The sequence below is a fragment of the Maniola hyperantus genome, chromosome 27, assembly GCF_902806685.2.
Source record: "Maniola hyperantus chromosome 27, iAphHyp1.2, whole genome shotgun sequence".
Taxonomy (NCBI): domain Eukaryota; kingdom Metazoa; phylum Arthropoda; class Insecta; order Lepidoptera; family Nymphalidae; genus Maniola; species Maniola hyperantus.
In genome coordinates, this window is record NC_048562.1 from 2,878,443 (window position 1) to 2,901,831 (window position 23,389).

The 23,389-nt window shown below is 37.3% G+C and overlaps 1 protein-coding gene across 1 annotated transcript in view; it reads left to right on the forward strand.

Moving 5' to 3' along the window:
- The window catches only part of LOC117994771 (bromodomain adjacent to zinc finger domain protein 2B-like), a 111,659-nt gene extending 89,554 nt beyond the window's left edge, over window positions 1-22,105 (forward strand). Inside the window, exons 43-53 of the mRNA XM_069508028.1 lie at window positions 3,508-3,552; window positions 6,402-6,496; window positions 8,026-8,162; window positions 8,410-8,531; window positions 9,050-9,200; window positions 10,729-10,868; window positions 11,674-11,831; window positions 12,039-12,155; window positions 12,688-12,787; window positions 14,306-14,449; window positions 14,892-22,105. Of these exons, the coding sequence (XP_069364129.1) occupies window positions 3,508-3,552; window positions 6,402-6,496; window positions 8,026-8,162; window positions 8,410-8,531; window positions 9,050-9,200; window positions 10,729-10,868; window positions 11,674-11,831; window positions 12,039-12,155; window positions 12,688-12,787; window positions 14,306-14,449; window positions 14,892-15,033 (1,351 nt within the window). The 3' untranslated portion in view covers window positions 15,034-22,105. The remainder of the gene's footprint in view (window positions 1-3,507; window positions 3,553-6,401; window positions 6,497-8,025; window positions 8,163-8,409; window positions 8,532-9,049; window positions 9,201-10,728; window positions 10,869-11,673; window positions 11,832-12,038; window positions 12,156-12,687; window positions 12,788-14,305; window positions 14,450-14,891) is intronic.
- The last annotated feature ends 1,284 nt before the right edge of the window (window positions 22,106-23,389 follow it).

Genomic DNA, 23,389 nt, shown 5'->3' on the forward strand with positions numbered 1-23,389 from the left:
GTTTGCTATAAGACCTATCTACCTGCCAAATTTTATGATTCTAGGTCAACGGGAAGTACCCTGTAAGTTTCTTGACAGACAGACAACAAAGTAATCCTATAAGGATTCTGTTTTTCCTTTTGAGGTACAGAACCTTAAAAAGGAACCCTTACAGGATCACTTCATTGTATGTCTGTTGTGTCTATCAAGAAAAGGGAATCAAAACCTACAGGGTACTTCCCGTTGACCTAGAATCATAACCACAAATTTCATGGTTTCTGGATTTTTTCCTTTACTTGTAGTATAAGACCTACCTACCTGCCAAATTTCATGATTTTAGGTCAACGGGAAGTACCCTATACTTAGGTTTTCTTGGCAGACATGACTATTCTATCCTAATTTTTCTTATTTTCATCAATACGTACCTACCTACTATAATATAAGACCAATATTTTAGCGTTTAGTTAGTACAGCCGGGACAGATAGTATTTATAATAAGACCAATACTTTGAACTCTGTAGAGATACGTGTAGATCTCTGCCTTGACTGCAAGTATGGGTGTGAGTTCGTCGACAAGTTGCTGGAACAGTGGCAAAGATAGCCTGTAATTGTCCACAAATTCCCCTTCTGGGATGTGGCAGGGGCTTTCGGCAGCTGGGAACTCCTCATTCCCATTCTCAGCATGTATGGGTGAGCTAATTTCACAATTACAATTAGGTAGGTACTTAACAAGATAAAGTAAAAAGTTAAACAGCTAGGTACCTACTCTTAAGAAATAGGTAAGTAGATAGGTACCTAAATATAGCTACCCTGGGGTCTAATCAACTAAGTAAAACTCTCTCCAATGTATGAAATGAATAGATTTAATTGCAAAAAACACTCACCAAATATTTACACGGTTTAAACCTATGATGAAACAGAAAACTTACTTACTAAAACATAGCAATTAATTAAATAAAACTGTAACTAGGTTCCTACCTAACTAATTAAACTGGCATGGCCAAATAAACAGAATTAATTGCATAGGTACCTACTTAATATTGTACTAACGAATCGATTGAGACCACATTTATCAAAATCGGCTCAGTAGTTTAGGAACATAAGTACTTAAATACAAACATCTAGGTACAAAGACTGCTAAAATCATATCCTTACCTTTTTGCTTTGCCGTAATAATAATAATATTAAAGCCCTTTATTTACTGAACTTAAAAATACTTAATAAAGTTTTAATAAGTACCTAGGTATCGTTCCTACCTACCTAGGTAGTAGATAGGTATAACTAGTACAGTACATTCATTAATAACATAAATAAAAAATGCTTTATCATTATTATTGGTAGGTACTTAATAACATTGCCCTTGAAACCTGTTACATTACTATTTCCTAAATATTTTAACATAAATGTACCTACCTACTTTTACTTATTAGTAAGTATATTTTTGCTATAATATGTAGTAATAATGCATACTTCTCTTTCTCGTTTATTTTATCTTCAGTATTTCTATATAAAAAATATAAGTACCTATTAGGTAGCTACTTTCCTTTAAGTATAACATTCTAGAATTTTAGTCTTTGACAATGTTTTTTCTTAAATGATAGTAGATAGTTGGGTAGGTCCTTATAACATTCTATTAAATAATAAAAGATGTAAGTAGCTATTTTCATTCTTTTTGACTGGAATATGGAAACCAAGGTAAATTAAATTGTTGAATAAATGATCAAATTAAAAGTTGTAAATAATATTCATTCTTATGTAGGTACTTGTCTAGTGTAGTGTAGAATGCAAATAAACAATTCATTTTTACTAACTTATATTATTGATATTGTATCCAAGGAAGTAGGTTCTTTTAATAATAAAAATGTAGGTATGTAAGGTTGTGTCTGCCAATCCGCAGTTGGCCAGCGTAGTGGACTATGGCCAGACTCTTCTCATACTGAGAGGAAACCTGTGCTCCGTGGTGAGCCGGCTATGAGTTGATCATGATGATGTTTTAAGTAGGTAGTTAGGTATAGTCTATACAAAATGACTCCTCACGCACCATTTTAACTCTATGAGTCAACTTTCACCTCAAAGTGTGGACATGAAATTTGACACATAAAGTTAAAATGGCGCGTAAGGAGTTAAATTTTATACCATTAAACCATTTAATGTTTATAATAAAGTAAGCTATTTTACATAACATAAAATACTACATTAAATAAACAAACAAAAATTTAATTACCTACAAAACTCAGGTACCTATTAGATTTGAGTAGGTAGGTACATACATAAGTACCTACAACATAATTATACCTAAGCCAATTTAAACTTAAAACAATCTGTCTGTAATCAGTCGAGTTCTTTTCTAAGGTAATCAGTGAACAAATTACTTAAATGCTAATTTGTATCGAGTAGATACCTAGGTAGATACCGTTTAGCTGTGCAGTACACCCTAGGCCCTAGGGTGTGAGGCCTCCTTTAGGTGTTTTCTGTGTCCATTTAACATACGGTACCTACCTAGTCAATCAAAACACCTATGAACTGTATTTACACTGAAGGTTATTGGTCTAACCTCTCAGGGTGACCAGCCGGATTGAGAGGCGTCGATACCTGGTGGTTTTCTAGCATGGAGCATCACTAAATTATTATCACTAGTTGTAGTTTAGCTAGGTACTTAGGTATGCAATGAATTATTAAGTACCTTTTATTGCAATAATAACGTAAATTTTTGTTTTAAAACACTTTTTGATAAAGAGCTGTGTTAATCAGTCAGTGCACTGTTGAGCCTTCGGCTTTGCCGTAGTCGATTAAAAAGGTACAAAATTTACCGCGGTGGAGTAGGAATTGGCTTAAAAAAGTTAGATAATTATATTTAAAACCTATATTAAGACCATTGTCATAGGTATCGAGTCACAGTTATTATTTGACATAAGCAATGGCCTCAAAAAAGTTACGCAATCGGACTTAGCTGTCAAATCTTATCAAATCATTCACTCAATGGTCTAATATAACCATCATGGCTTTGATGAGAACCATGTAATGGCTAAACAAATATGAACACCTTACACAATTCGAAATTGTCGTTTGACAGCTGAAATCGTCCGTTTAAGTCATGAAATGATTACCATTTTCATGGTTCTTTTTTACGCAATCGCACCTCTGATCTGTCAAACACCATAATTTTAATTGTACGAGCTTCCAGGTATCATGCATCTTTAAATAATTCACGAAATAATACATTGTATCGATACAAATATTAGCAAAGCTAGCAAACAATAAAACAAATGTTGATTTTGACATTAAACCGGACCTCTTGTGGCGCCCTCTAAGATCTGTTTTGCCTGTGGATCCCCATTGACACAAACTTTTGGAACAAACACGGAAAGGGTCTTCCATGAGGATGTCCTTTTTTCGAAATTGTTATTTTATATGTTTTTTTTGTATGTGTTTCATAAAAAAATCGTGTCGTGATATACTGAATGTGTATGTTAAGAATTTATGAAAGAAACTTTATGCTATGATTGATATTGGTATATTTGTTTTCAGATTCAATAGTAGGACACCCATTTTGGAAGACCCTATAACACAGAGGTAAAGCTTAGCGTACGACTGCGTGACCAAAGTGTGTTTTTTTTTTTAGAAACGATAAATATAATACAGGGTGTTGGGATATTTTAATTTTTTATAACTCGTAGTTTCGAATGCTTTCTTTTTACGGAAAAACAACTTTAGAACAAAAAAAGTCCGACTCGTACACTAAGGGTTCCGTACTATTGTACAAGAAATAACGCTTTTATTTTTTTACTAGCTGACCCTGCGAACTTCGTTTCGCCTAACAGTCGATTCAAATTTTTTAATTTTTTTTAAAATATCAATTCACTATCAGAAATTCTAAAATCCCCACGATTTAGGACTTCAGTACTTTGCAGCATCAGGATTGAGGAGTTAGGATCCGAAGTTCAGTGATGTAGCCTATGCTTGGTACCTAAAATAATTTTGCATCATCCGCAGTTCCTGAAACATTATAGTTTAGGAGTGCTGTACCCTACATCATCAGGGTTGAGGAGTTGAGACTTGAAGTCTGAGAATAAAGTCGTTGCTTGGTACCTACAATATGAATTCACTATGAACACTTCCTGAATCTTGATAACCCAGGCGGGCAGTAACCCTGCAGCATCAGGATTAAGGAGTTGAATCCAGAATTTTTTATGTGACCACGACGTAAACTTTTTTTGTTGATTTAAAAAAAAATTTGCAAATCGGGCCAGAAACCTCGAAAAAATCGATGTAGAAAAAAGAACCACCTCCTTTTTGACAGTCGGTTAAAAACCGATGACCTTGAAATATTTACGGAACAATCTTTAAAATATCCCCTTTCTAACAAAAAAAGAATGAATGAAATCGGACTACGCGTTAATGAATTACAACTCAGTATACATTTTAACTTTCGTCCCCTCTCCTACGGGAACCATGCCGAATTTCGGGATAAAAAGTATCCTATATTCTTCCTCATAGTATGACCTCAAATCGTACCAAGTTTCATTGGAATCCATTCAGTAGTTTCAGCGTGATGCGCGGCCGTGATACAGACAGACAGACAGACAGACAGACAGACAGACAGACAGACAGACAGACAGACAGACAGACAGACAGACAAAAATGAAAAAATTACAGTTTTGGGTTCAGTATCGATTATAGAGTGCCCTCGAAAAAAAATTTTCAAAATATCTTCAATGTACAGAATTTGACCTGTTACAGTTTTATTATAAGTATTGATTGATGATAGTTATAGCGGCAATAGAAATGCACATTCTGTGAAAATTTCAACTCTATCTATTACGATTCTCGAGATACAGCACTCTAACAGACGGACGGACGGACGGGTGGACAGCGGAGGCTTAGTAATAGGGTCCCAATGGGACCCTCGGGGTACGGAACCCTGAGAAAGGCGTGCCGCAAGCTAATTACAAAAAAAAATATCGATTTCAAGTTTATTATAATTTGATTAAAAATTTGGTAATTTTTGAAAACCATTATGTAAATTATATAACCGAAAACGTAATAAAAAGTATTTGCAAGTTTTTTTTATATGTACATATGTTTTAAGTTATATTGTATTTTCATTTCATTGGTTTTATTTTTTTGGATTATTTTTTACTTTATGTTGCATTTGGTCGCTCAGATGTAGGCAAAGCTTAGGCAATATATTGTGTTTGTGTTTTTGAGGAAAATATTTATTTATAAGTATATAATATTATTAGGAAATTTTAAGAATGATAATTTATTTGCACGAATTATTTCGGTCGACGGTTTTATATATAGAATAGAATAAAAGTATTAGTAAAGGGTGGTGTGATATACCTATTTATGTTTATAGTTATTTTATTTTATTGACTTACAAAGGAACAATAAGTTTAGATTTTGTCCTTGATCCATAGTGTGAGGTTTGCACTGACGAAACATCTTAACTATATAAAAGGAAAAGGTGACTGACTGACTGACTGATCTATCAGCGCACAGCTCAAACTACTGGACGAATCTGGCTGAAATTTGGCATGCAGATAGCTATTATGACGTAGGCATCCGCTAAAGGATTTTTAAAATTCAACCTCTAAGGGGGTAGAATAGGGGTCTGAAATTTGTGTAGTCCGCGCGGACGTAGTCGCGGGAATAAGCTAGTGTAATATAAGACGACTAGGTTATGCTCGCGACTTCGTCCGCGTGGACTACAAAATTTCAAACCCCTATTTAACCCCCTTAGGAGCTGAATTTTCAAAAACCCTTTCTTAGCGGATGCCTACGTCATAATAGCTATCTGCATGCCAAATTTCAGCCCAAACCGTCCAGTAGTTTGTGCTGTGCGTTGATAGATCAGTCAGTCAGTCACCTTCTCCTTTTATATATATAGACTAGCTGATGCCCGCGACTTCGTCCGCGTGAAATTAGGTTTTCAAATGTCCTTCCCCGGGATGCAAGCTATCGCTGTACCAAATTTCGTCAAAATCGGTTGAACGGTTGAGCCGTAAAAAGCTAACAGACAGACAGACACACTTTCACATTTATAATATTAGTATGGATTATTAGGATTAGGATTGTTCCTTTTATATGTTATTTTGATTTATGGTAGCTAGTTGGTTTGTGGTGAATACTGAATGAAAATGTTATATTAGGTATGAAAGACAAGCGCGATTCCGCGGACTGATTCACTAACTCTGTGTCCAACACTGAATGATAGCCACCGAGCTTTTTTGACATTGTTTGGTTCTACAGTGCTACTTCATTGAAAAATATCAAAATATTTTTCGTAGAAAACCTTCAATGGATTAAAAATAAATGTCAAATGAGCTCGGTGGCTATCATTCAGTGTTAGACACTGAGTTAGCGAAGCACTGGGTAGGTCTCTATTACCGCCATCTTGTTAATAAAGTATTGTTTCACAGCACGACAGAGGCTACCCTGGGCGCCGTGCTGCAAGGCGAGCACGGCAACGCGCCCTCCACGTCACCTCATCATGACACTCCCAGTGAAACCAAAAGTAATAATATTATAGTTGAGCCAGTATGAACGTGCGAACTGTATCACAAATCATAACGATCATGTGAGAATGCCGCACAAATGGTCATCGATAAAGGGGTGACGATCGGATGCAGGTAGCTAACCTCTCCCTTGCTCTTTATAACCTGTTATCGACTAATGACAATTCCTTTTTTTTTTTAACTGTTTCACAGAACAGGTTCCAGTTCCATAAGGCTTGTAAGGGCGAGTCAGAGTTCTGTTAAAAAAAAAGATTCATGACTCAGTTCGCACGTTCATAATGGCTCATATTGTACCTGAGCAGAAATCTTATTTTTGAATGGCGCGAAGTTATCTCAGCCAATCATGGCGCGTGTCCGTCTGCTATTGGTTGTTGCCTACACGCCATGTTTTGTAAGATCGAATTAGGTCTTAGGAGCGAGATAGCACAAGCCTCTGTTATTCTTGTGTTAAAAATCTTAACGTCAAGCAATAAGGTCTGTATCTAAATATATGAAAGGAAAAGGTGACTGACTGATCTATCAACGCACAGCTCAAACTACTGGACGGATCGAGCTGAAATTTGGCATGCAGATAGCTGTTATGACGTAAGCATCCGCTAAGAAAGGATTTTGAAACTTTAACCAATAAGGGAGTGAAATAGGGGTTTGAATTTTGTGTGGTCCACGCGGATGGAGTCGCGAGCATAAACTAGTGACTTATTAAAGTGGTAGTAGTAACTTGCGTGTATCGGCAAGTAAAACATAATGGAAAATCCAAATTATATTCAAAAATATGTAGGAAAGACTGAAAGCCAAAATGAAGATAATGATGACAATGACCAAGACGGATAAGTCAGGATCACATATTAGATTAACCGAGCCTTCGTGGGCGTACTAACAATAATCTCGCACTACTACGAGAGATAACACCAACTACCCTCAACTATACCTACCGTCAATAATAATGAGTCATGACAACAACGTCAATGACTTAGACAATGCTAACTAGGTCCCTACCTAGACCGGCTCCTCCATCCCCATACCGGTCCCAGACCAACCAGCTAACCTAGCACACCACCTCCTTGTACCTCTAACAACAGAAACCATACAGGTAACAACAACAATAAAATATGCCAATAACAATAACACAGTACGACACACACAGTATCTACTGAGAAGTGCCCTCGGCAAAAGCCACACGGATAATCCTCTGCTTCGCACCGCGCCTGCCATTTTATTGTCTCAAAGTCGGCGGTGGGAAGCATGACGTAATGTTCAATGCGCAATCTATTCACAACAAATGACGGCGCTGCCGTCAAATACATCATCATCAGCCTGTGGACGTCCACTGTTGGACATAGGCCTTCCCTAAAGAGCGCCACCACACCCGGTCCTTAGCCTTCCTCATCCAGCCTTCATATTTCCTTACATATGTCAAATACATATTTCCTTGTAATTATCCTTCCGAAATACAGGATTTTCCTAGTGCAGAAGCGTAGGAAACTCGTTACGGTGTTTAAATTCAAAATTCAATTATTTTTGTTCTCAGATGACAACAAGGGCATAGCCCGCGGCTTAGCGACGTGGCGCGAGGCGGTGTCCCGCTGCAACACCTCAGCACAGTTGGCCATGCTACTGCAAGCTCTGGAGTCCGCCATAGCCTGGGACAAGAGCATCATGAAAGCTGTACGTATATAGAGTCTGACAAACCAGTTACAGTGCGACAAGGCTACCTTGGGGCGTGGCGAAAATCAGAACTAACGTTGCTGTCAAGTGTTGCCTTTGTTCTTGTTTGAATATTCTAAGCGTCCAAACAACAGCGCCCCCCTGTCAATGTCATTCAAGTGCCAAGAGGGCCTTGTCGCAACACTCACACTGTAAATGGTTGCTGCTTAGCTAAATGGTCGTTTTTGAGTATGTTTAATTGTTGCAGAACTGCCAGTTTTGTTTATGCGGCGACAACGAAGATCAGTTGTTGCTGTGTGACGGATGCGACAAAGGGTACCATACCTACTGCTTCAAGCCACGGATGGAGAAGATACCCGAGGGGGATTGGTAAGAATTTTTGTGTTAGCTATTATTAACTATAGGTAAACCGCTGTAACTTGACCCTTCTGAACGTCTGCGGGATGCGGGGCGAGAGCGCGCTCAACCAATCAGACATCAGTTACGAACAGCGGCAGACTAACTGATTGGTTGAGCGGCGCCGCGCCCCGCGTCCCGCAGACGACGAGAAGGGTCAAGCTTACAGCGGTTTGCCTATAGCTGATGCCCACGACTTCGCGGGATTTTTAAAAATCCCGTTGGAACTCTTTGATTTCCCGAGTGGCCTATGTCACTCCCCAGGTCTTTAACTATATCCATGCAAAAAATCACGTCGATCCGTTGCTCTGATGCGACGTGATTGAAGGACAAACCAACAAACCAATAAACAAACACACTTTCGCATTTATAATAAGGGTACTGCATGCATAAAATCACGTCAATCCGTTGCACCGTTGCGACGTTATTGAAGGACAAACCAACAAACCAAGAAACAATTTTCGCATTAATAATAAGTGTACTGATTTCAGGTACTGTTGGGAGTGTGTGAACAAAGCGCGAGGCGGCGGGAGGGAGCGAGTGTGCATAGTGTGCGGCGGCGCCGCGCGAGGGCGCGCCTTGCCCTGCGCTTTGTGTGTTCGGGCCTTTCATCTGGACTGCCATTACCCGCCATTGCATAAGGTATTTCAATACTCCTATACAGTACTACCATTTTTATGTACCTAATGTATTTAATGGCTTGTATAGTACGGTATAATAACATTGTAAATTGTAAATTAAAAAGAGCAACCGCCGAGTTTCTTGCTGGTTCTTTTCGGTAGGAACGGCATTCCGAACCAGTGGTAAATTAAAACTACTTGACTATTCATAAGCACTTTTAAAAAGTTTACATGAATAAAAAAACATTCTATTCTATTCTATAAGTTATACCGATGTACCTGCGCAGAAGTCTAACTTTTGAATGGCGTGAAAATATCTCCGCCTATCATAGCACGCGTCCGTCCATACTAATATTATAAATATAGTAAATTTAAAAATAAAAGATACACTAAACAGACTTCGATAAGATTTGGCAAGGAGGTCGCTATTATCTGTGGTCATTAGCTTTAGGGATGAGACGTATTTACGCTACCAGGTTTTAAAACCAGGGCTTTGCTTGGAAGTAGGGCGCCCTGGTGCGGGTGGAATTTACTTGCAAGTAATTCTTCACAAATAGGATTGTGCTCCTTATACATATGAAAACACGGACCGAATTTCTATGCAAGTATTTTTGCAAGTATTTTCCACAAATAGGAATGTGGACTTTATATGTATGATGACACGGATCGATTTCATATGTCATAAAAAGATTTCGACCTTCAACGTATTTTTTACCTGACTACGGCAAAGCCAAAAGTAAGGGTTATGAGAACGGCCGGGGCTTCGAACTTGCAAGTCTTTCTTGACAAATAGGATTGTGCACCTTAAATTTATGTAAACACGGTCCAATTTTCTATGCAGTAAAAAACTTCGAACTTGCAAGTATTTCTCACAAATAGGATTGTGGACTTTATATGTATGACAACACGGATCGATTTCATATGCCATAAAAAGACTTCGACCTTCAACGTATTTTTTACCTGACTACGGCAAAGCCAAAAGTAAGGGTTATGAGAAGGGCCGGGGCTTCGAACTTGCAAGTCTTTCATCACAAATAGGATTGTGCACCTAATACATATGAAAATACGGTCCGATTTTCTATGCTTTTAATACTTTAAAGTATTTTAAAACCTGGTTTTAGACCCTGGTATTTTTACGTACTCTTACTTGGAAGCCCTGGTATTGAATTTAGCAAGTATGTCTCATCCCTGATTAGCTTGACCATTAAGTACAATAGTAAAATCTTCCTCCGAGCGGGTAGCATACTCGGGGCCTAGAATTTGTGTACATATTATAGTCTTTCGAAGTTGACACTTCGTTAGCGCGATTCAGGTTTCACGGTGGCGCCATCTAGTAACATCGTTGTAAGTTTGAGTGTCTCAGTGACTCTGACCTCAGACTTATGAGACCTATCGATCAATGATCCTGGTTATTTGTATGGTTAGCAATGAATAATTGAAAATCATCATTTTTTGAGTGGATTTGGAACTAGTCTAGTCTCTGTGTCCAGTAAAATATGATATTTCTTACTCTTTCATTTAAATATTATGTTTTTTGGTCTTTGTCATAGATGCCGCGCGGCAAATGGTACTGTTCTCAGTGCATCTCCCGAGCGCCTCCCAAGAAACCTCGGAAGAACACCAAGCGAGAGAAAAAGACTGTGGACACGAGCAAAGACAGCACCGACATAGACGCTACTATGGTGCCCAGGTAAGTTGATAAGCGAGCAAGAACTGTATTCGTAATATCATCATCATGATCAACTCATGGGGTCCCAAGGTGCTGAAATGGGTTCCTAAATCAGGGTTCCTACTGAAAACCAGCGCTGTATGTTTTTGTACTTGTGCAAGACATATGGCATTTATGCTGAGTAGGGACCTTTTTTTTCGGGTTGTGCCACACATGACATGGTTTATTCCGGCGCTTCTTCTACTTGAGGTCTTTTGACTTTACTACTCAAGTATAAGAGGCGCCGGGATAACCTAACCTAACCAGGTCTAGCTGGTAATGTGTGGTACAGCCTTAAAAAATAAACGTTTTTCTTTCTTTCTTTCAAATGGCGACCTCGCACCGGAAGACGCAGAGACCCCCCACTAGGTGGACGGACGACATCAGACGAGTCGTAGGGTGCCGTTGGATTTAGGCGGTGCAAGACCGTGGCGTGTGGAAGTCCCTACAAGAGACCTATGTCCAGTAGTGGACGTCTATCAGTTGATGATGACGATGATGGTGATGATGATCAACCCATAGTCGGATAACTACAGAACACGGGTCTCCTCTCATAGTGACCACTCGCACTTGACCGGCTTTCTAAAAATATATAAAAGGAAAAGGTGACTGACTGACTGACTAATTGATCTATCAACGCATAGCTCAAACTACTGGACGGATCGGGCTGAAATTCGGCATCCGCTAAGAAAGGATTTTTAAAAATTCAACCTGGTGTTTGATTGTGTAGTCCACGCGGACGAAGTCGCGAGCATAAGCTAGTATTTAATAAAGGTTTTCCTTACAGTCCAACGGCCTCACATGCATCTACGTCCACAACGGCAGAGGAACCGACGCGAGCCCCCACGCCTGACAAAGAGCACGATAAGCTCGACGAGCCGCTCGCCGAGCCGACTCCACCCGCGCAGGTTACCGAGCCAGAGAACGGGATCAACCATCATACTGGTGAGTAATTAGCCAAGGATTATCTATGTACTTTTTCTAAATAGAAATCACGCTCGCTACGCTCGGGATGATTTCTCTTTGATGTTTTTAACGTTAAAACCAAGAAGGAAAATTATTCGATAATCCTGGGAGGCTTCGGCCGTGGCTAGTTCCTACTCTACTGCCAAAAGATTTAGCGTCACAATAATTTATCTATTCAATTTCCAGTGGTGCCAGAAATACCGTCGGATGACGGCCCACCCGCCGAAAAACGCAGAGCCCTACAGTTCGTGGCCGGCAACGGAGCCCTACAACACGACGAAAGTGACTTAGTCGACGGCCCAGGTTAGTAATGCGAGTATTTTACACCAAGCGAGAAAAAAATCTAAAAATGCATACATAATATATTAGCAATAAAGCAACCAAAAAATGTTCATTTCAGTTAAATTTTTTAATTAATTTTAAACATTTAAATTTTTATCAGTTCTACAATTGAATCGGTCATTTCAAAAATCACATAAGTCACATTATTAAAAAAAATTAAAAAATAAATCAAAACCCCGATTTCACCACCTTTGAGTTGAATTTTTAAAAATCCTTTCTTAGCGGATGTTTTAGTCATAATAGCTATCTGCATACCAAATTTCAGCCTGATCCGTCCCGTAGTTTGAGCTGTGCGTTGATAGATCAGTCAGTCAGTCACTTTTTCGTTTTATATATTTTGATTTATTTTTATGGTTTGCCAACATCCGAAATACACAGAGAAAAAAAAATATATTGGAATAATTAAAGAGAGGCGTTTATATCTATACTGCAGCGCTGTGCAAGCTGCACTGCACTTTATAGCGTCATAACTAGAGTCGCTTTTTGTTCACAGTGGAAGAACACGAGTCGGAAAACCTGCCACTGCTATCCCGTGCCAAAAAAGAGAAAACCAGTGCCAAAAAACAACTCAAAGACGTCATACAGTTTTGCAAGTAAGTTTTAAATTTCATGTCACAAACGAGTCGCAGGGAGCCCGCTGGATGACGGTGGCGCAAGAGCGTGGTGTATGGGAGTCCCTACAAGAGACCTATGTCCAGCAGTGGACGTCTATCGGTTGATGATGATGATGAGGGCTCTCTTATGATAAATTAAATCTTCTCTATATATAAAAAAAAATGAATCGCTGAATGTGTTGCTGATCGCAAATCTCGAGAGCAGCTGAACCGATTTCGCTAATTCTTTTTTTTATTATATTCCTTGAAGTACGAGGATGGTTCTATGGGAAAGAAAAATTTCAAAAATTGCCTGAAAAAGAATCGACTGTTAGGCGGTACGAAGTTCGCCGCCTTCGCCGGGGCAGCTAGTATAACATAAATAAAAGCTCGTAAGAAAGCTCAGAGTCACTCAGCGGGCGATGGAGAAAGAGAGCTATCTTGGAGTTTCTCTACGTGATCAGATCAGAACTGAGGATATTCGTAGGAGAATCAGAGTAACCAACATAGTTTAGCTGGTTGCGAAGCTGAATTAGCAAAGGCTAAGACACATAGTTCGAAAAACCTGCGTTGGGGTTCCAATGTGCTGGAATGGCGACCTCGCACGGGAAGGCGCAGCGTTGGAAGACCCTCCACGGTGGACAGACTAAGCGAATCTGCGAAAGCCACTGGATGACGGCGGCGCAAGACCGCGGCGTGTGGAAGTCCCTTAAAAATATGAGAGAAAAAAGGCCTAGCCTGACCAGCCGCGAGATATATTTCTTAATAATCTAATTAATAAATAGACTTTAATCAATAAAACCAGTTTTACCTATTGCTTTTTGTTTACCATTTTAATAATTCCCATGTGAAACTTTAGTTTGCAGGTGTTTTTTAGCAATAAGATAGGGTTTTCCGTGCCTGAAAAATTAAAATTATAGCACAAGTAAAGGAAAAAATCCGCAAACCATGAATTTGTGGTTGCATCACAAAAAAATTAGAATGTAGTGCGGGTCTTCTCCGTTTGGCCGGATCGGCCAAGAGGGGGTACGGGCCTCGAGATATGGCCTCCTTACCCGGGTAGGGCGCGGGACAACTTTGTGACTGTCTTTAAGTCGGAATTTCACCAACTAGGGCTTGCCAAATCTTGGCTTATTCTTATTAGAATGTGTTCACGAAAAAATTAATTTACTAAATCACATATAGATGGCGCAGGTCATCATAACTTGTAGTGACATAAGTCTTAGGTATATCTTGTACAGTTCTTGCAATTCACGAAGGCGAGTGGCTCATGCTTGTGTTTAAGTCGTATCGGTATAAGTAAGAAGGTACACTGAATGTGTGCGTTTGCGAGCGCTTGCTCGCGACTGATTGGTCCGACATGCACGCACACTTACGTAATGCCTGTGTATCCGACGCGGACGTGACCACAAGTAAAGTCCACTCGCCTTCGTGAATTGCAAGAACTGTACCATGGTACGGAACACTTCATTCGGGGATTCGGAATTTTTTTGTGGTAATAATGTACCTCTTTCCCAGGAACCTCTTATGTGAAATGGAATGCCACGAACACGCTTGGCCATTTCTGGTTCCAGTCAACACGAAGCAGTTCCCGCAGTATAGAAAAGTCATCAAGTGCCCCATGGATCTATCTACCATCAAGAGGAAACTGCATGATTCTGGGTACAGCAATCAATTCATATTTTACTAGAAGATGCCAGCGACTTCGACTGCGATTGGAAACTGACTGGATTTAGGTTTAAAATCCCTTGGGAACTCTTCTATTTTCCAGGATAAAAAAGTAGCCTTTGTCTGTAGGATTTAAGCTCTCAGCACCAAGGTAGGTAATGATGTCAACAGCTTGATCGCTCTGGATTTAGATTTTTCAAAAATCCTGTGGGAACTTTTTGATTTTCCGGGAATAAAAGTGGCCTATGCCTTTCCCTGGGATACAAGTTATCTCTGCACTAGATTTCGTAAAAATTCGGAAATGGATGGGATGTGAAAAACTAGCAGATAGATGATTTTCGAAAAATTCAATTTTTTTTAGACAGCTGTGTTTATGAATTTATTTTTAACCGACTTCAAACAAGGAGAGGTTCTCAATTCGACTGTGTTTTTTTAGATATAAATGCAAAGAAGAATTCGCCTCCGACGTCCGTCTGATCTTCAGCAACTGTGAAGTATTCAATGAAGATGACAGTCCCGTGGGTCGGGCGGGCCACTTCATGCGGCAGTTCTTTGAGGAGCGCTGGCTTCTTGCCTGATTTACCACCACCACTTCTAATACTTACACAGAACAAAATATGGAGACGAAATAGACTGAAGCCCGAAAAAAAATGAAGCTTACGTGATTGTCAACCACAAAAAAGTGGTTTACAACCACAAGAAGTGTAATGTTCTACATAAAAAGTGATTTACAACCACAAAAGATGACATTTTCTGCATACAAAGTGATTCACAACCACAAAAAAGTCATTATCTGCTTAAAAAGTGATTTACAACCACAAAAATGACATTTTCTGTATAAAAAGTCATTTACAACCACAAGAAATGACATTCTCTGCTTAAAAAGTGATTTACAACCACAAAAAATGTCATTTTGAACCTAAAGTGATTTATAACCACAAAAAACACCTAGAGAAAAGTTAGTTTGTACCATAGTCAAGTGATTTTTGACCACAAACAAAAAGTGAATTACAGCCACATACTTAAAAGTGAATTATGAATACATTAAAGTGACTTAAAAATGGAGTGTGAATAAAATATTAGAAGTGTATTAAACAGAACACTGACTGTAGAATAATAGTTTTAACTGTGAAGTAAATTACAGTAAACAGTGTGCCGCTTAAGTTTTAACACCATGTAAGCCGAAATTGGCAACTTTATAATAGGACAGCGAGAAAGGGTTTCTAGGGTTGATTGAAAAAAACCGCCCAAGTGCGAGTCGCACTCGCACACGAAGGGTAGGGTTGTATGTTTTCTTGTTTCTGATTGGTTGAAATGACGCGTTTCTAGATTCTCTAGCAAATGGCTCGAAATGTCAAAACCGACAAAAATTTACTTTTACAGTACATCGGCCTTTATAATGACATTTCGGCTTTGTAAAGCGTTGTCTCTGTCACTCATACCATATGACGTTTTGTCGGTCTCAAAGACAGAGACAATGCTCTACAAATCCGCTATCTCCTTCTAAAGGTCGATATACATTATTTTCTGCCGCGTACTGTACGTGGTGTTACTTAAGCGATGCAGCGAGGCAACAATCGAGTGAATTATAATAAAATTACTATAAGTGTCAAGTATATTACAACCACAGTACAGTGACGTAAGCAACAGTCCAGTGATTTTCAACCACAAAAATGTGAAACATAATTTATAACCACACATACAAGGTGTAACCAGAACGACGCTCCCAAAAACGGAGACAGGTACTGATGATTACTGATAAAGCCACAAAAATATACCACAAAAAAAAAAACGCGAAAAAATTTAAAAAAACATCCTGTATTTTTAAAAGTTTTTTTAAAAGTTGACAATATATTGCAAATGAAACGTCTAACTGACGATAGAGGTCAACGAACGTTACGTAAATAAGCCATGATGCCGCGTCGCAGACGGAGCATTGACCCGAGTTTTGCACGCTATACATTGCGGGTTTGAAAAATACTGAATCAGTAAAACTACAAGATAAGGCAAATCGTTATTGGTATTAGATTGTGTTTAGGTAGTGTAATAATAACCCTAAGGTTTTTGCTAGCGTTCTGATTAAACCTTGTATACATTTAGAATATATGACCTTGGTATAAATGCGGTGTAACAGTGTCAAATAGAACACGTGTACGCGCGTGCTTTGTATGTCCAAGTCTTTAAGATCAAGTGGACCCAAAAAATGATATAGTCATCAACTATTTAGTTACATGAAACTACTCATTTGAATACTATAACATTATGACTTGATACATTCCTAAAAAAAATGACTTTAAATGACCATTATTCTTGGGACCACAAGAATAATGGTTTGACAGATTGTACATTGGGGGAATCTCATGTAAAAATATATGTGATTTTATGTAACCTAGTCGCTTAGAAATGTCCAAAATATGTAAACAAATATTTGATTTGAACTTTTACAATGAATAGGGGCAGGTTTATCTGTTACATTTAAATCTACCTACCGATAAATACGTACCTCCAAGCGACTTAGCCAGGGTTGGCATATAATGTTTTAAACATGCTATTTTTTTTTATTAAAAAATAATAATTTTGTACATGTTTTTTTAATCCTGATTTAAACAGAATGTTTTTTTAGGAAAAAGTTTTTTTTTGCCAATCATGGATTTAGCGTTCCGGTACGATTCCGCCGCGTATTATGCATATAAAGTTTGAAAAGAGCAAATAAATTGAAAAAAAAAAATACTTTTGCGCGTCCCTGATCGTTTGCCATTAGCGATGGTCATTACTCACAGTGGTTGAGGGTTTTCTCATTGCTGTGGGTACATCCCTTCCCATTAATCACAGTGAGGGAAGTTTCTTGGGATATAGCAGGTTTAGATGATTGGACATTTCTATTCGACTGGGATATTATCTAAAAGTGGCGGACGCACATGTTGAGTGTAATTTATATTTAATGTAGCCAACTGTACATATTAGTAATTAAAATGAAGTTCTAAAAGTATTAAGCTGATACTAAATAAAGGTAAGCACACACCGAACGCAACACAATTTTCATACTCCGCACGAATCGACGACCTACATACCGATTTTAGATTAAAATCGGTATGTAGGTCGTTTTGAGATCTCACTCGCCATTTTAGCTCTGTGTCAACTGTCATGTCAAAAGTACGGTTCACCTATAAAATAAGGACTAAAATCGTAGATAGAGTAATAAAGATAGATACAGGAACGTTTGCTTTCACAAAAAGACAGCACAGATAAAGTTACTAATGTGATAAACAGAGACGCAGCTAACCTATTTTTTGCCCCTTATCGTGTAACTGATTTTTTTCAAGAATACATACAAGAAGTTGCAAAACAAACTTTGAAAATTCGTGGCGTAATTGTATTTCTCATGAGTTATTTACTTGTTTTGACAAAAAAAAACGTTTAATACAAATATTGTTGATCGGTTAATACAAATATTGACTACTAAACAATGGTAATAATTGTCGTGTTATTCATCGTTACGTCGTGCTATCGCTATCTCATACGCGGTTACACAGTACTTAAATCTACCTATTATTCTATCTACGACTAAAATCGAATAAACAGTTGACACATGCAAATATGGCGAGTGAGTTCTCATGCATTATACAGTCGATTCTTACTGTTGAGTTCATTTGGCATTGGCAAGAAGAGTGCGTAGCGTTCTGTGTGTGTGCGGTCAGCTTTAGGTGGATATATTTTTAAGTATAGAGAATTTCGCGTCGATGTCATGTTTTTTCGAATATTATTATTTTTCTATAAGTTTTTGCTTAGCAACGAATGCGATATGGAACTGTTAAGGCCCATTTATATTAAGATAGTTCCCAGACATATTGCAGTCTAAAATTATTCAGGACAAGTAAAAGTTTGAAAATAATCGAGATACTATCTCCATGTAAATGGGGCTTAAGATAACTATGATGAAAATCTCTCTCTCTCTGCATTTTTGAATAACTGAATTGGCCAGTTGTAAGTTTAGTCGATTTGTAAATGTATTTGGACGTAAAAAATATAATATAATGATATGTATTACTTCAAAATTGTTCGTGAGTCTAGTTTCAATCCAATTTGTTTTATTTTATTTTTTATAATTTCATACATATGTGATTCACAAAACCAAAAATATTTTAGTACCAATAACTTTCTGAAAGGTCTTTTTAGTAAAAATTAAACGTAAATTTAAAAAAAGGCGCCAGTTACTGGAATTAAAAAAATACTTGAGGCAAAAATTGTATGAACTTTCCTGGCTCAGTGTAAACCTGCCTTAATGCAAATATAATTTTTCAAATATGTAAAATTAATGACAAAAATACTTTAATTGTAATATTTTTTTTTACAAATTGGATTGGAACATTGTAAAAATCCTAGACGGAGTATAGAACCAGTAGTGTCGTTTCCTGTAACGGTTCTGACCAGATTGACACAGAATTGTAACAGTTAAAACACAGAGTTAAAACGAGACAGATTTATGTGAGAGATATAGCTCTGTCTCGTTTAACTCAATCTTAAGTAACGATTAAGCTACTCTGAGTACGGCTTATTGTTACACAATTTAATGTAAAAAACTGTAAGAATTTATTCTGATCAAAAATACTACATTGATTTGATAAGTGCATGTTGAATTTAGAATATGGAATAAATAGAAAAACGTATTTTAAGAAAGATGTTTTTAATTTCTATAAGCTGTACCTACAATGTGAGAACTTTTAAAATTGTAGTTGGTCTCATAAAGGGGTCTCCTAATAAAATTGATGGGGGACTAAACTCGACGGAATAACAAAATTCACCATCTGTGCAATAGTTTATTTAGTACGCAGAAGATTTTTCAATAGGTGTTATTTATTTTCTTATATGGGTAACTTCTAGAATATTCCATACTCTAAGTTCCTGGTCGGAACCGACTATACTTCGTAGTAAACTAAAAAAAGGGATAAGTGTAGAATTATAGGCCTAAATTGGTGAAATACAATGAGGGTTGGTAAAATAATATGAATGTTTGTCAAAATATTTATAGTGTAAAAAAGTCAGTCACTAAAATACATTTCTCCGTAAAAAAAAGTTTTTTTTGTTATTTTTTTCCAGTTTTTTTAATTGCTTGGAATTTTTATATTGTGTTAAACTTTAATAATCATGCTGCGTTTGGAAAACATGTGATGTGTCGTGGGACACCTGACAGAAATGAATCTGTGCTCTGTCTCGCTCACTCATACAGACAATTGCTGCCCAGCCATTAATTTGTGCTTTTCGCTGCATTTCAACTTTTTCTCCATTGGTTCCCATCCCAAACATATTTTTTTTAAACCGAGTGTACTTCTTTCTACTTTACAAAAAATTCTTTTGGACTTCTTAATTTGCATATTTGTGGTGGTCAAATCCCCAATGGACCTAATCTTGCATCATTTTCTGTGGTTTTATTCCAAACGCTGCATATTTGTTGATAAGTAGCATTTTTTTTGTAATTAATATTTTTCCCATGTCTATCGCTAAACACACTGGCAATACGCTTGTAATGTTAAAACTATAAGTAATTAATTACCTAATAAATAAATAATTAACAAATTGAATTTAGTTGAATATTCTTTTAAGGTTTATTTATTTTTATAATTGGGAATCAAAATAAATAGTACTTACAATGTTCGTGAAAAACCCCAGAAGGTTGAGTATTTCTGACGAATTCATATAAAAAAAGCTTCATTGATTTTGTTAAATAACTTAAATAATTGATATTAATAAATAAAATTTTCTACATATAATAAATAAAAGTTTCTTTTATAATCTACACAATGTAAGGACTCCTTTACATTTAAAGAACTCAAGTTCAGCGCAAACCGAACAAAACTTCGGCAGCATTTATTACGGTAATGAAATATCAACCTTATCGCATTAAGATAGAGTTGTAAAACGCAATTACTTTGTATCTGGCATACTAGATATAGATAAAAGTACTACTTGCATTGAATTTTCAACTCTATTAGAATTTGATAAGGACTATATTTAACTTATCCGTGGGAAAATTGCTCTAACGTGCTACGCATTTATTTCTATGGACGAGTATCTTACCATGTGAAGGCGCCTTCACTTTCCTGGTGGCAATTTTGAGAACTAATTTGACAGCTAAAGTTAAAAATGGCGGAAAATCAGTATGAAATAGATAACAAAGCTACCTTCAGTAAAGTTACATGTGTAGGCCAGTTATAGGACTTGTAGGCCTAACACCAAAGTTTGATAGCTACAGCTGGTCGATGGCGGAAAACCGCAACAATCATTATTGCAATGTCAATTGTTATGATTGGCTGAATTTATAGTCTTCTTGTTGCAACAATGCATTTTAGCCAATAGGGAGCGAGCGTCAACCAATCAGAGTGATTTCGATCGTGACATTGTAGCTGTCATTTTACCGTAGTCAAGCAGCGTGGTGACGATCGCAATCACTTGATTGACTGACAGTAGTCTCCAGTTGCAGAAAGAATAAATTCGTCTAAACACTGCAATAGTGATTATCGCCATGTGGTAATCATAACTTCCGTGTTAGTTCTGCTGATTAACAGTGATTTGATGATGTAATTAATAAAGTTTTAGATAAACATTTTTCTTTTTTCAATTTGACAGAAGATTTGCAAAATATTTTGCTGTTATTTTGGAATGGAAATAATTTTGGTTTTTTTAAAAAACAAATTAATTCTTGTGTATGTTTAAAGAAGTGATATTTTAAGTTATATCTACGTCATGAAACCTTGAATTGTTTTGTGTAATTTACCGAGTATATAAGGGATTTTTTCTTGTAAATATTTGAAAAACATACTATTGATATTTCCCAAAATATGATGTTTACTTTACAAGTTTTCAGAAACTTATTTTTTATTTCTACTTTTTGGTCGCAGTTTTTAATTTCTTACAATTTTTTTTATAGATTGTGTCTTTTATCGTGACTTAATAATAATTAATTATACTTACAGATTTTAGAAGTTTTTAATTTAGAATTTTTTATTTTTTATTTTGCATGATTCGAGATAAAAAATAAAAATTCTTCATGCAATTCTTTTTTTCATTATTCCTAAATAGAAAGTCTTTGTATTGTTCTTAAATAACAACTATCCTTGATTAATGTGTATGTTTGATTGTCTGTCTGTATAAAACAGCACATTTGACACTATATTATATAGTTTTATTATTATTTTATATTACATACTAGTATATAATGTCATTCCTAAGCACAATGTGTTTTCTACTCGAGTATTTTAAAGTATTAAAATTGTTTTTACTTAATTAACGCAGCTATTAATAATAATAATTTTAAAATAATATAAAAACTATTTTAAAATTAGACTGTGCTGTGACACAGGTGAAAATAATTAATTAATTTTAATCTGTGGAACACAGACTATCTACGAAATAGACAGGACTCTTTAAATTATTGTATATCTAGTTTTTTAGTCTGTAATTTTGCCAAGATATGTTTTTTGTAACCTCAACTCTACTGCCACACACATAAGGTCGATGTTTGAACGCAAAACATATTTTGGTGTGTATGAGAACTTACTATAGGTTTATGTTGTGTGAATTGGTTGATTTTAACTTTAAAATGGATATATAAATTATATATATACGAATAAATAAATAATTTTTGAAGCACTCCGTTTTTGTTTTCTTTACATTTTATACCTTACTTTTGGTAAGGTACAATAGAAAAATTAAAACATTAACAAAAATTATTTAAGTAAAAACAGCACCATTGGTATGGCTAGTCCATAAGGGGTTGTTCTCGTTGAGTCACAGACCAGTCCCGTGAGTAAACAACATTATTTTTGTAAATGAAGTTAGCACTTTGTCGCTTGTTTATAACAATGTGAATTGGACTATGGACATAAAGGCCCGTACTCTGTGGTAGCAGAGGCGTCTCTAGCCCTTGTGGCGCCCGTGTGCAACCAGTACCCTGGCGCCCTCTAGTCTAGTAGGAGCAGGGTCAAAATGGAATACTAACAGTTATATTTTCAAACGGAAATTCGGATGCAAATGGTGCAATTTTAAATGATGACGGCGTCGGCCATAACACGAGCGCAGGGTCTTTGAGCACACGAGTAGGTAGATATCCCTATTGAAAGCGCCGGCATCAACGCATCTTTGGAGGCCGGGTCTAAGAGGGCGCTCGGCGCCCTCTTAGACCCGGCGCCTGTGTGCGCCGCACACCCTGCACCATAGGTAAAGACGCCTCTGTGTAGTAGGCTAGTTAATGATGATACGCCTAGTAGGCTACGGTACGACACTAATTGAATGACCTGGAAAAAAATGTGTAAACCGGTAAAGGAGTGGACTGAAAAACCGAAAGGTCGACGGTTCAAACCCCGCCCGTTGCACTATTGTCGTACCTACTCCTAGCACAAGCCTGACGCTTAGTTGGAGAGGAAAGGGGAATATTAGTCGTTTGACATGGCTAATATTCTTAAAAAAAATGTACACGTGGGGTTCTACCTTTTAAAAGTGATGATGTGGTGGTCGAATATCTACTAGGACATGGTTTAGAAATAGTGCTATTTAAGTCCTTACTTTTATGTGAATAGGAATGTTGCCGACTGATTAAGACTGGAATTCATAGGCAAGATAGCGGCTTCTTTAGAGGACGATCTGACGACCTCCCTGGCGCAGTGGTAAGCGCTGTGGTCTTATTAGGTCCCGGGTTCGATTCCTGGCAGGGATTTTGAATTTTATAATTTCTAAATTTCTGGTCTGGTCTGGTGGCTAGTTACCACCCTACCGGCAAAGGCGTGCCGTCAAGCGATTTAGCGTTCCGGTACGATGCCGTGTAGAAACCTAAGGTGTATGGGTTTAATAAAAACTGCCGTACTCCTTCCAGGTTAGCCCGCTCCCATCTTAGACTGCATCGTCACTTACCATCAGGTGAGATTGCAGTCAAGGGCTAAC